This window comes from Scyliorhinus canicula, chromosome 19 (assembly GCF_902713615.1).
Source record: "Scyliorhinus canicula chromosome 19, sScyCan1.1, whole genome shotgun sequence".
Taxonomy (NCBI): Eukaryota; Metazoa; Chordata; class Chondrichthyes; order Carcharhiniformes; family Scyliorhinidae; genus Scyliorhinus; species Scyliorhinus canicula.
In genome coordinates, this window is record NC_052164.1 from 64054393 (window position 1) to 64068906 (window position 14514).

General features: G+C 46.9%; 1 protein-coding gene across 3 annotated transcripts in view; it reads left to right on the forward strand.

Annotated features, from left to right (window-relative positions):
* ets1 (v-ets avian erythroblastosis virus E26 oncogene homolog 1) overlaps window positions 1–14514 on the forward strand; it is a 144259-nt gene that overhangs the window by 59512 nt on the left and 70233 nt on the right. The window contains exon 1 of one of the 3 annotated variants that reach the window (XM_038779064.1): window positions 1768–2243. The exons of the other annotated variants lie outside the window; for them this stretch is intronic. Within the exon in view, the coding sequence (XP_038634992.1) occupies window positions 2186–2243 (58 nt within the window). The 5' untranslated portion in view covers window positions 1768–2185. Of the gene's footprint in view, window positions 1–1767; window positions 2244–14514 lie in introns of those variants that run through there. 3 annotated transcript variants of the gene reach the window in all.

Below are 14514 nucleotides of genomic sequence, written 5' to 3' on the forward strand. Positions count from 1 at the left end.
GACCCTGGCGCTGTGAAGCAACAATGCTAACCACTGTGCTAGCATACCTTCATGAATAACCTCAGCCAGTATGGAAATTGAATCCGTGCTGTTGCCGTCACTCAGCATCACAAACCAGCCACCTACGTTAACTGACCCCAAGCAAGCGCGGTATTTGCCAGTCATTGACCTGGACCCACAGATATTCTAGTAGTTACAGCTCCTTAACCTCAGAATCACTTGTATATTCCCATCAGAGCAGTTGCCTTAAAATCAGACGCCAGTTTAGAAACTGAATGTCAAAACTATACCTCAGGTAGAAGATGAGCCACAAGCAACGTATGAAAGTAATTGATGTAAAGTAAACGCTTCTTGCTCCCCTGGTGACTCAGTTCTTAAGTCAAAGAGCTAAAATCAGAGAACGTTGGAAATACTCAGCAGGTCTGGCCGCATCTGTGGAGGGAGAGAAACAGAGATAGCGTTTCAGATTGTGACCTTTCATCATCAGCCTGAAATAGGCATCTCTGTTTCTCTCTCCACAGATCCTGCCAGCCCTACTGAGTATTTCTAGCATTCTCTGTTTTTATTCGGATTACTGGTAGCTCTAGAGTTTTGCTTTAGCGTGAGTTGTATTGGAGCTATCTCAATTCAGAATCTCCCAACTCCAAACCCTGTTCCATTGCTGACTTGGCTGACCTAATTTGGATACACTAATTGGCCAATGGGTAGCACGGTAGCACAGTGGTTAGCACAGTTGCTTCACGGCCCCAGGTTCGATTCCCAGCTTGGGTTACTGTCTGTGCAGAGTCTGCAGGTTCTCCCCGTGTCTGCGTGAGTTTCCTCCGGGTGGTCTGGTTGCCTCCCACAATCCAAAGATGTGCAGATTAGGTGGATTGGCCAAGCTAAATTGCCCTTCGTGTCCAAAAATAGTTTGGGTGGGGTTACTGGCTTTTGGGATAGGGTGGAGACGTGGGCTTAAGTGGGGTGCTCTTCCCAAGGGCTGGTGCATATTCAATGGGCCGAATGGCCTCCTTCTGCACTGTAAATTGTCTGAAAATATCTATAAAAAACATGACCTTGGTGCCATTGGGCCAAATGAACCTGGACTTGTATGTCTGTCGATTCATTATTGGAAAGTCCATAAATGGATGTTGAATGGAGATGGAATTAGGATTGGCTGTGACACCTCCTCTGGACAAACAGTGATGCCTGCAGTTTGGGGTCCCATGGGATGCACAGATTTCTGGGGATGGAAAAAAAGGGCAGCCAAAAGCTCAGTGGAACCTAGAAGAGGGCCAATGCCTCGGGGAGAGGCTGAGTGGCAAGGCTTTGCTCTCTTCACCAAGTGTCCCTGGATTGCTGCATTCTCCTTCACATGCACTAAGAAGGAGATAGCCTGATGTCAGATGGAGGCTTAAAACGCAACTAAAAAGAACTTGTAGTAACTGAAATATTGGGGAAAGTTAGACTCTTAAAAAAAAGGTGAAGAATTAAATCACCTTCAAGGTGTGTGGGAATGGCTGGATTACGAAAATACATGTTGAAGTGGAGGCAGTGTGGCAGGGTTAAGCATGTATACAGATGTGTAAAATGTTGATAGCTTTCTGTTTAATGTTGTTCCCTCCCAGAGCTGCAGCTGGCCAGCTGTGTGCTTACAGCTGGGAAGAGGTCCCAGATTACTCTCAGTTTTTTTCCCTCAAATATATTTCAGTGTAAACACATGAGGCTGAAGGTCTGGAAGGTTATGGGAAGAGAGGAAACAGCGATTGTAATCTGTTAAAACGCACACACTTCCCCAGAAGAAAGACAGAGAGAAAGAGAGAAAAAAAAAACAGAAACAAGCCTGGCGTCACATCCGCCTGAATCCAGCGCAGAGAGGGGGGAGATTTAATTATTAGGCTGGTCGCGAAGGGAGCCCTCACTGAGATCCTGACAAGTTTTTAAAAAAGTTGTGTGAGCTGAGGCAGCAGCCTGTGGGCTGAACTGCAGTTCGATGCGAGTCAAACCCACCCAACACACTGAGAGACACTGAGAGACGCCCTGTGTGAGCGAACAACTGAGACTCGAGCAGTGAGATCCACTCAAACACACACAGATAATACACAGAGAGAAAACAGGACCTCAGCCAGCAGCACGCCTCAAACGTCTCTGCATCCATTTTTCTAAAGTGTTGCTTCGTCTCCACTCCCGGGCTGAGGCGAGGAGGATGAAGGCAGCCGTAGAGCAGCCGATCCTGACCATCATTAAGACGGAGAAGACTGAGGGTGAGTTCGGAGTGCGGATTTAGCCCTGCTCTCCCTCTCTGGGGATGTGTGAATGGGACAGGCTGCGAGCTGTCACTCGGTGTGGGCAAGTTGAGGACGCGTCTTCCTTCTGGCTCTAATGTTGGTTTGCGTTTGCTGTTTAAAGTTGCGGGGGGGGGGGGGTCCCTTTCCTGTGTGAATATTATTTTTTTTTAATGTCATGCGTTGATCCTGCCACGGGTTTATTTTTAAACATTGAGTTTGAAGCTGGCGACGAGCTGGAGAACTGTCACTCTGGGCTGAACTGGGCAGAGGTACCAGGAGCGAGGCTCTTTACCTTGTCTCAGTGACAGTGGGAGTGACCGGGACGGTGCAGACCTGGCCGGGAACTGGAATCTCTCTCCCGTTTAAAACTGTGTTCAACCCTCCCACCCCACCCCACCAGTCAGTGATGTGCTTTATGGCTTAGCCCCAGACTTTCACGTTTCTTGGGCTGTTGCTCTTATAGACACAGCTCGAATGTGTTAGTGTCCATCCAGAGAACATGTTCTGATCCACTGAACCATTCCTGGCCCTCTGTGATTTACCTCTGTGAGTGTGGGGGTGGGGAGTGGGGGGGGGGGGGGGGGCGGAGAGGGGGTATTGGGGGTGGTGGATGCCTCAGTGCTGTTAGTTTATGTTATAGCGGCTACTGTAAGGAGGGGGGTGGGGGTTGGAGAAGAGGGTGGGGTGGTTTCCGAGACCCCTGCTGCAGGTGTATCCCATCCTGACAGCTGGAGGAGTTGATGGGCAAACTTTCCCTGGGATTTGGCTGGAAGGTCCCAAGCAGCAATACACGGTGTAAATCCACAAGTGAGGGGGTGGGGGTGGGGGTCACACTCACAGGAATGGATTTGTGCCAAATACGTCAGGCAGCCTCTGGGTTGTGCGGGACTTTATCAACTCAAAAGTAGCATTAAAGAGTGTATTGGGGGTGAGAATGCCTTATTAAGTCAGAAAGTGGATTGTTTGTCGGGATCAGTCTTATATTTCCATAACGCCTAAAACACGCTATCAAAGTGTCTCTCCCGGCCACTCTTTATTGTGAGAACCGTGACTTGTTTTGGAGAAGGAGTCCAGATAACACCAGCAGATAGCAACCCCGAGGTACAGGCTGGGCTGCTGCAAGCTGCCTTTGACAGGACTATGCTTGCCATCTCGCCGTCAGCTCATTTCATTTCAGATTTTTAAAACCAGGTCGTTCGTCGCCTGTGACACTGACAGCCTCTTCCTGCAGCAAGATTTCCAGGAACCGGCTCCCTACTCGCGCTGTGTTTTATCGTCTGCCCACCCACTACCTCTGTGGGAGTCGACGTGTTTGGCTTATTGTTGCAAACCATGCACAGAGTCTCCTTTCTGGCGAGTGCTGGTTTATAGAACACCAGCCAGAATCCCCTCCGAACGATCAGACCAGTGTCAATGTGCTCTCAGACTGGGGAGGGAGGTAGAGAGGGAGATTAATTTGAACTCCAATGACAACTACAGACTTCAGAACTGAAAAGAGGGTCCAGTGAACAGGCAAGGTCCAGGCACACGAGAGCTGGGGTTTTGGGACATTTACATATTTGCAGAGAGTCTGTGCTGTGCCAAGAAAGGAAGCAGCTGTAGCAGAGAGCAGCTTCGAGAGCACAGCCAGGCCACGGAAGCTCACTAATATTTCTGCCTGTCTTGTTGCTGACATCACATCCGAGCTTTAATATACCGTCCAAAATAGGCTCAACCTCGGGCTCATTAACATACAACAGCAAACTGGCTCCCCCCGCGAGGGAAAGGCCAAATGGGGCTCTCTGACTGCAGCCCGAATAGCGGTCAGTCCTGTAGTCAGTCCTGTAGATCGTTCCCCCTCAGCAAGCGCATCGCTGAGCGAACCTCAGTGAGGGCGATCAGGGAGGTTGGTGTGCTGGGGCTGGTCTGAATGGCATCTCAGTGGGCATCTGGACCCAGCTTGTGTTGAATGCGTGCAGGCGGACACTGGAGAGGCGATGTTCGCTGCACCACATCAGCCGCATGGAGCTCCACATGTGCCCCAGCAAATACTTCTTTACTGAAAGAGATGGCTAACATGAGAGGCTTTTGTATTGGCTTTTCAACCCACAGACCCCTCAGTGTGTGTGTGTGTGTGCCTGTGTGTGTGCGTCAGTGTGCATGTGTGTCTGCCAGTGTGTGTGCGCCTCTGTCTGTGTGTGTCTCTGTCTGTATATGTGTCTATCTATGAGCTTGTTTGTGTGTCTGTGTGTGTGTCTCTGTCTGTATATGTGTCTATCTATGAGCTTGTTTGTGTGTCTGTGTGTATGATTTTGCACCCCCCCATTCAACATTCACACATGCAGGATATGGTCAAGGGTAAGCAGATATCTGTGATGGCCAACCTGTTGACTTTCTTCCCCTCCTACTCCCTCTCCATAATTCTGTACGACTGCCTGAGCTCGAAGCAGCGAACAGAGGCCAGGCCCGTTCCTCATCTTCCTTTTCTACAGTGACTCATCACCGTAGAAATGTCACATCAACCAACGGGTTTAGTGTTCAGGGACTCCTCCAGGTTATGCACATCAAAATGCGATGAATGGCCAGTTTCTCAGTATTGGGTACTTTGTGGCTCAATGCAATGCTGAGTAGATTCGCCCTCTGTATAGCTGGCGTCTTACTGATGTTATGGGGATGTGGGTGTGTGAAATAAGACTAATAAGAACATATACTGTGGTGCATGGAATGTATTATCTGAAATTCAATCCCTTTATTCCCTAGTCTAGGTTTTAGTTCCTTCCATAGTTCCCCAGGCCTATGCACCATGGTTTGCAATGGGCGAGGATGCAGACCCTTGCTTTTGCTCTGCCCCAACCTGTAGCTAGGTGGATGGTTAAGAGGCATTGCTGATGCATTGGGACTTTTTTCTGATAATTGTTGTTGCTTTTGGTTAAACTACACCTGCAACCTCACAAGAATTCTGAACTCAGTTTTAGGCTTTTCAAAATATCAACAAAACATCTCTAATGTTTTCTGCCCCTTATCCTTCCCCCTCCCCCCCATCCCCCATCCAGCCTCTCCTCCCTCACCAGCACCGTCACTCTTTTCCCTCTCACTCTGCTCCCCCTCCCTTACACTCTTCCCTCTCCCTCACCTTTCCTCTTCTCCTTCTACTACTTGCCCTTTTCCTCCTTTCTATCCCTCATACTCCCTCTTCCTCACCCGTTCTCCCCTCCCCACCACTCAACCCCCCCCCCGCTCCCTCTCCTGCTATTCCTGTGACTTCACCTTGTCTTTCTCCCCACCTCCCTCTGCTCACTCACCCTCTCTCTGCCCTCGCTACCTCACCCTGTCTCCTTCTCACCCTCCCTCTGCTCTCGCAACCTCATCATGTCTCCCTCTTGCTCTCCCTCTGCTCCATCAAACTCCTTCACCCTCCCTCTTCCCTCTCTACCCATCCTGTCTCCTTCTCACCCTCCCTCTACTCTCTCACCCTCCCTCTTCCCTCTCTACCCATCCTGTCTCCCTCTCACCCTCCCTCTGTTCCCTCACCCTCCCTCTTCCCTCTCTACCCATCCTGTCTCCTTCTCACCCTCCTTTTCTCTCTCACCCTCCCTCTGCTCTCGCTACCTCATCCTGTCTCCCTCTCAATCTCACTCTGCTCCCTCAGCCTTCCTCTACTCCTTCATTCTCCCTCTTCCCTCTGTACCTATTCTGTCTCCCTCTCACCCTTCCGCTGCTCCCTCAGCCTTCCTCTGCTCCTTCATGCTCCCTCTTCCCTCTGTACCTATACTGTCTCCCTCTCACCCTCCCTCTGCTCCCTCACCCTTCCTCTGTCCTCTCTACCTCATCCTGTTTCTCCGAGCTCTCCATCTGTTCTCTCAGCTTCACTCCGTTCCCTCACTCTTCTCTGCTCCCTCACCCTCCCTCCGCTCTCCATCTCACTCAGTCTCCCCCTCACCTTCCTTCTGCTCTCTTCCCGCCCACCCTTTCTCTCATTCACTCTCCTCCTGCACCCTCACCCTCCCTCTTTTCCACCATCTTCATTCTGTTCTCTCTCCTTCATATTCACTCTGTTCCCCACCCCTTTGTTTCATTGGAGCCACCAATGAAACATTTAATTTGGAGCCAACACAAAATTGCTGAAAATAAGCCGCAATTTTTCTTGTGCGTGTCAAAGTGAGGGATGAGAATCCTGGCTCGGCTTCCCTCCTGACCACAGCCACCAGTCAACAGATCCCCTGGATCCGCCTGTATGATGCTGTCCAAATATGTACAGCTGTTTCACAGTGTACATTGAACCTAGTCTGAAGGAGCAAGGATATTCATAACCGCCAATCTTTTAAATCTTAGGGGAATTTAAAAAGAAAAATCTTTGATATTTTACCCTGGGTTCGATACAAAGTGAAGCTCCCTCTACACTACCCCATCAAACACTCTCAGGGCAAGGACAATCCAGAGTAATGGTCTCTCTACACTGGTCGGGTATTGCCTTAAGTGAAGCTTCCCACAACATCTCTTCACTGTTCCTTAACCGAGTGAACTCTGTACTGAACTAATGTGATAAATCTAGCAGCAGCAATAATTCTGATCTCTGAATGGAAGTGCCAATTAGTTATGATTTAAGCAAAAAGCCCCCCCCCCCCCCCCCACCCACCCCCACCTCACTATTGGCCACTTTGTGGCTCAATGCAATGCTGAGTAGATTCACCCTCTGTATAGCTGGCGTCTTACTGATGTTATGGGGATGTGGGTGTGTGAAATAAGACTAATAAGAACACATACTGTGGTGCATGGAATGTATTATCACTACCACCATTTTGATTCCTATTCTTTGCAAGTTTCATTTTTTCTCTTTGTACCTCTTTCAGTAAGGAACTCCTGCTCTAGGCACATTGTTTGTTTCTTTTCTCACTCCATCACCATTCCCTTTGGTCCTGGACTAAGACCAACTCTTGTGTCATTCAATCCTTCCTTCCACCCTATCACAGACCTTCTCTTGTCCTTGTTCCACCCACCCCTTGCTCAAAACCTATCTAACATGTCTAACTTTTCCCAGTTCTGATGAAAGATCATCAACTTGAAAGGTTATCTCCCTCTCTCTCCATAGAAGGCAGTGCTCCGAAAGCTCGTGTTTGAAACAAACCTGTTGGACTTTAACCTGGTGTTACAGAACATAGGACATAGAACAGTACAGCACAGAACAGGCCCTTCGGCCCTCGATGTTGTGCCGAGCAACTATCACCCTACTCAAACCCACGTATCCACCCTATGCCCGTAACCCATCAACCGTAACCCATCAACCTTACTTAACCTTACTTATTAGGACACTACGGGCAATTTAGCATGGCCAATCCACCTAACCCACACATCTTTGGACTGTGGGAGGAAACCGGAGCACCCGGAGGAAACCCACGCACACACGGGGAGGACGTGCAGACTCCGCACAGACAGTGACCCAGCCGGGAATCGAACCTGGGACCCTGGAGCTGTGAAGCATTTATGCTAACCACCAGGCTACCGGTGTTGTAAGACTTCTTACTGTGTCCATAGATGCTGCCTGATCTGCCACGTATTTCCAGCATTTTCTGTTTGAACTTCAGTGCTGAATTAAGGGTAACTTTGTGTTATGAGCACCGGTTTGAAGCAGCCCATTGCTTTTAACAGAACCCAAATTCAACATTGCTAAATTGCAAAGAGTCAGTGACTTTTAACAGGGGAACCATTTCTGATGCTCTAACATAGTAACAGTTCGAGGCAGGCGAAGTCCATCTAATCCCCTTATCCGTAATAATGTTTTTCATAACCACTGAATCTCATTTGTTGACAAGAACCTGTCTAATTCCTTCTTGAAAACTATTAATATGTCTTAATCCTCTGCTTGTAATAGGTTCCTCATATTCCTATAGTAAAAAAGGCCAATCTGCATTTACGGTTTTCCTTTGATGTCTTCAGTTTGGTAAATATAACCCCTGGGGTTCATATTTTATAAAAAGCTTTGTAGTGTCCAATTTTGTCCAAACTGTTCAGAACTTCAAAAATATCCATCATATTCCCTCTGAGCCTTCTCTTTGCAGGAGAAAATGAGCCCAGGGTAATCAATCTCTTCCCATGCATTGTTTCCATAAATTCTGCGATAACCTCAGTAATCCTTGGATAACAAAGCAATGTGATGTGAGCTTTACGCTGTACTAAATTAGCCCTCCTAGATTTCATGTGTGACAGAGACTGTGTGAGTTGGATATCATCATTTGTCCTCTAGTCCCAGGCTCCTGCAGTGATATTGATTAAGTTGGCATGGCCTCAGACATCAGTAAAACTGTATGTTGAACCATACTGTATGTTGAACCAGTACATTAGTATGTAGTACATCAGTAGCCAATATACCAGGAACCAATTCACCAGTACAGCATTAATTTGTATACAAATAACTAGTGCACCAGTAATTAGTACACCGGCGTACCAGTACTCCAGTTCACCAAACATGGGATGGATTTGTCTGGATGAATTTGCAGCTGGGTTATACTTCTGTCTTCTTCATAGATAATGGTGTAGTGTTTTAACGCAATTACATTACTTTCTAGCTCCGATTGCTTAATTCATAGGCTTAAATTTAATAAAGTTCTATTTAGTGAACGGGACTCATGTGTTCCTGATTAGTTGACATAATTCTGCTGGAATGTCACTGTCCTTGCAGCCTACCCAGGCAGATTCCATTGAACCACAATTTAGAAGACGAGTAACATTACTCATTTCATTCGTCTTTTCTTTAAGGAGAAAGAAAAATGAAATATTTGTATTCATTATTTTTGGGGGAGGTTTCCTGTGCTTGCTTGCTGTCAGGGAGATTGAGGTCTGGAAGTCTAAAACATGCCCTTTCATGAATGGTGAAGAGGCTCGGGCTGTTAACTAGAGGTTCAGGGGGTCACCACTTCCATGACAAAAAGTCTCACAGACTTGGGAGTGGAATGAAAAAGGAATCCTGTACTATTTTGCATGAATAGGATACTCAAATCGTTATATTTTATGTGCTGAGTGAATGAACATATGAATTAGGAGCAGAAGTAGGACATTTGGCCCCTCGAGCCTGTGCCACCATTTAGTAAGATCATGGCTCATCTGTTTGTGGTTCAAATTCCACACTCTCATCCACCCCGATGACTTTTGATTCCCCTTCCCAACAAGAACCTATTTACCTCTGCCTTGAAAATATTCAATGACTCCACCTCCACCCTCTTCTGAACAGAGCGTTCCAAAGTCGCCAACCCACTGAGAGAAAAATATTCTCCTCATGTCGATCCTAAAATGGCCATTTTAAATCAGTGCCCCTCAGTTATGGATTCACCCACAAGAGGAAACATCTTTCCATGACCACCTTGTCAAGATCTTTAAGGAGCGTATGTATTTCAATCAAGTTGCCCAAAATGCCAGTGGTCAAACCCTTTCTTCACCTTTCCTCATAAAACAACATGTTAAATCTAGATATGAACCTGATAAACCTCCTCTGAACAACCTCCACTGCTTTTCCCTTCTTAAATAAGGAGACCAAAACTCGCAGGGTATTCGAGATGTGGTCTCACCACTGCCCTGTACAACTGAAGCATAACATCCTTACTTTTATGCTCAGTTCCTCCTATAATAAAGGATAGCATCCCATTAGCCTTCTTAATTATTTGCCGTACCTGCATAATAATTTTTTGTGACTCATGTTCTAGAACTGTGTTCTTCAAACTTTTTTTCCGGGGACCCATTTTTACCAACCGGCCAACCTTCGGGACCCACGCCGGCCGACCTTCTGGACCCACGCCGGCCGACCTGCACGATCTACCATTTTCTCTTACCTTGTTTGCTGCTGCCAAAAATGGAGGAAATGGTTTTGGGTCCCTTTGGCCCTCGTTCAGGCTCCTGCAATGGAACCTGTTAGATGAAGTTGAAACCTTCGCGAACAACGGCTCCGCGACCCTCCCGACACCCGCCCGCGACCCATCCGCGGGTCGCGCCCCCGACTTTGAAGAACACTGTTCTAGAACACCTAGATCCCTCTGCACATTAGAATTCTGCAGACATTCTCCCTGGAAGTAATACTCTGCTTTTTTATTCTTCCTGCCAAAGTGAACAATTCACATTTTCATCATTATACTCCATCTGCCAGGTTTTGCCCACTCACTCAGCTTATCTATATCTATCTACAACCTGCTCGTCCTGCATTGTTAGAGGTGCTGTCTTTCAAATGAGGCAGTAAACTGAGAGTAATACAGTAGTCATTGAAGAGATGTTTTTCAATAGAAACTTTCAACACTCACAAAGAAATTCATGTTGTATTCAAATGGAAAATGGTCTGCACAGGGTAGCTATGAATTATCCCATAATATTACACAAAGAAGAGTAGGGAAGGTCTCCACAGAGAATGTCCTGGTCATTATTTACCCCTCAACCAAAATCACAAAAACCAGATTATTACATTGAAGTTACAGCACATAAACAATTCACTCATTCCAGGTGGTCTGTGCTGCTGTTTGTGCTCCATACTTTTTACATCTGAACCCATCAACATAATTTTTTGCTCCTTTCTCCCTCATGTACTTATCTAGCTTTCAATCTCCAGTGAACACGCACCTAGTCACCTCACCCACTCGTTGTGGTTACTTGGCCACTTATCGCATTGTTGCCTGTGGGACCTTGTTGTTTGCAAATTTGCTGTTGCATTTCCCGACATCAAACATTACAAAACAAAAATATTTCATTTGGCTGCAACGTGCTTTGATGTGTCATGAGGTTGTGAAAGATGTGTTGCAAATGCAAATTCTTTATTATTAATTTAAAAATTAAGGACCACCAAGATCAAACTGATTGAAACAAGTTGGGAAAATGGTGAGGTTATTTCTGAGGTTATAATAGCAAAGCAAGATTTTATTCAACAAGGTTTAAATCGATTGGGCATATCAAACTCTTAACTTCCTTTGTTATCCAACATGTTTTGAGACGACAGTGCCACAATAACTCAAGTGAGTCGATAGGTGTTATTAGGCCCCTCTTATTCTCCATTTCATGACTGCCTCCTCTAATTTGCAGACAGGGACTTACTATTTTTCAAAGCAAACACGTTCCCAATCTCAAGATTGGTGCTTATTATATTCTTCTATTCCTTCTCCTCCTCCAGTTAGGGTCGAACTCTTAGTGTGTTACATCCTGGCCATTCTTCAACCCCTCAGCCTCCCAGATGTTCAAATAGCTTGTACGTTATGAGCAGATCTTGGAGGGACAGATGTAAATTCTGCATTTTTATCCTTTTTCATGAGAATGCAGAAGGTTGCTTCTCATTGATATCTGGGCCTACTCCAAGGTTTTACTCTAAGAATGAACAATTCTAATTGAGTAGAAATCATGCTGTACCTTCAAGAGGGTAAAGTAAAGGAGCTGTCGCCATTAATTTCAGGTGGCATTACAGTAAGTTAGATGCATCATTCTTTGATATTAAAAGGGGTGCTGTGCCAGGTAATACAATTTGCTACTAAGGTGGAGCAATGCCTTTCTCAGGCCACAAAATCCAATTGTTGTTAAGTAAACACAGCTCCATGTCAATTAGAGTTCAACTGTAGTTGCACTGTGGTTGGAAAAGGTTGCATCAAGCTCCAGTTCAAAGGCATCTGGCGTTAAATGTCAGCATTTCTTTATTGAAAAGAAAAGACACACATTTATAAAGTACCTTTCAGGAGCTCAGAATATTCATGCAATTGGCAATGGAGTACGTTTTGAAGTGAGGTCACATGCGGTAAAAAAACAGGCAATTGTTTACGCACAGGTCTTTACCCAGGGACCTGTCTAAAACATTTGTGGCATTTATCTACAAGAGGTGAGAGTTTAACTCATTCAAAACAGAGTTAAAAGAGGGGCGGCCCGGTGTCACAGTGGTTAGCACTGCTGCCTCACATCGTCAGAGACCCGGGCTCAATTCTGGCCTTGGATAATTGCACTTTCTCCCTGGTCTGCGTGGATTTCCTCCGGGTGCTCCGGTTTCCATGCTAAATGGTCCCTTAGTGTCCAACGATGTGTAAGTTAGGTGGAGTTACAGGGATAAGATGGGCCTAGGTAGGATCTCTTTCAGAAGGTTGGTACAGACCAGATGGGCCAAATGGCCTCCTTCTGCATTGTTGGAATTCAATGAACCTCAACTGGAGTAGTGGGCGGGATTCTCCGGGCCTCCTCGCTGAAATCGGGCTCGGCACGGGGGCGGAGCATGGACATCAAACCCAAGATCGGGTCCGGCTCCGCTCCTGCGATTCTCCAGTCCCCAGAGAATCACCACCAATCGGGTGCGTGCGGTCGATGCGGTGCCAGTCGAGGGCCATCGAAAAAGGTTCCCACGGCGATTCACCAAGTGCAGCTGTCCCAGTTCTGCCGGCGTGGTTCTCTCATGGTTCCACCCGGCGGGCACTTGGCATGACGGCTTTATACTCAGTCCGCGACCACCCTGGGGGGATGAAGGGGGATCATTCACCGAGGGGGGGGGTGGACCTCCAGGACGGCCAGACTATTGATCAGGGGCCAATGATCGTGGGCACGCGTGATCTGTCGGGGGGGGTGCCTTCTTGGTTCTACCTTCTTGGTGGCGGTCTGCGGTGTGGGTCGGCCATGTCGCTCGGAGCAGCCGACACAGGCTGCCACCGTGCGCATGTGCAGATCCCTGACCAGACGTGCAGGGCCCGTATCGGCAGCCAGAACTGCGAGGAGCCCCCTGCAAATCATAGAATCACCCTGAACTTTCTCCCAGGTAAGTACAGAGTGATTCGCACGCATTTTTTCACGGGTGTGGGGACAAAGCCCCATTATTGGAGAATCCCGCCCATTGTCTCCAACTCTGGGCACTGCCTTTTAGGAAGGATGTGAAGATATTAACAACCAGAAAATATTTGCATGAATGTTTCCAAGAATGAAGAACTTCAATCATATGGAGAGATTGGAGAAGCTGGGGTTGTTCTCCATAGAGAAGAGAGATTTGAGAGGAAATCTTATAGACATAGAATCATAGACTCTCTATAATGCATAAATAGGCCATTCAGCGATCAGGTCTGCAGCGGCCCTTGGATAGAGCACCCTGCCTTGGCCCATGCCCCCACCCTATCCCCATAACCCAGTAACTCCTCCTAACCTTTTGGACACAAGGGGTAATATATCATGTCCAATCCACCTAACCTTCACATCTTTGGTTGGGAGGAAACAAGCGCACCCGGAGGAAACCCACGCAGACACGGGGAGAAAGTACAAACGCCGCACAGACAGTCACCCAAGGCCGGAATTGAACCCGGATCCCCGGTGCTGTGAGGCAGCAGTGCTGACCACACATTCAAAATCATGAGAGGTCTGGACAGAGTAGATAGGGAGAAATTGCTCCCATTGGTAGAAGAATCAAGAATGAAGGGATGCTGATTTATGGTGTGGTAAAAGAAACAAAAGCAACTCTAAAATAAATATACAATCAGTGGTTAAGATCTGGAATGCAATGCCAGAGTGTGTGGTGGAAATAGATTCAGTTGTGGCTTTCAAAAGGGAATTGAATAATGATAGGAAGAGACAAACTTTGCTAGGCTGTAGGAAAATGGCAGGGGAGTGGGTCTAGCTGGATTACTCTTGCAGAGAACAGACACAGACACAAATGGCCTCCTGTGCTCCAAACACTCCATGATTGTAAGCCTTACTACGGTTATATAGAGCTTTGCTGAGACCACATGTGGAATACAGCGTGCAGCTTTGGTCTCCATGTCTAAGAAAGGGAACACTTGCATGTCCTGTGTTGAGAGGCTGAGTAAATTGGGGCTGGTACTCTGGAGTTTAGAAGAATAAAAGGCGACATTGAAATGTACAGAATTCTGAAGGTACTTAACAGGGATGATATTGAGAGATGTTTTCTCCTAGGTGGGAATCTAGAACAGAGGGCTGCAGCCACAGGATGAAGGGTCAATCATTTAGGACTGAGATAAGGAGAATTCTTTTCACTCAGAGAGTTGAGAATCTTTGTATTTCTGTACTGCAGATGTTTGTGGATGCCCCATTGTTGAGTATATTCAAAGCTGGAATCGACATTTTTTTTGTCTTTCAGTGACTGAAAGGTTATGGGGAGAAGGTGGAAGTTAAGGCAGAGGATCAGCCATGATGGTCTTGAATGAGCAGATCAGGTCCATGGGGCCATTTAGTCCACTCCTGCTCCTATTTCTTATTTTCTTATATTTCTTATATTTTGGCCGGAGATGGATGATGTTGGGACTATGGCATGTGATTCAATGTGGAGGGA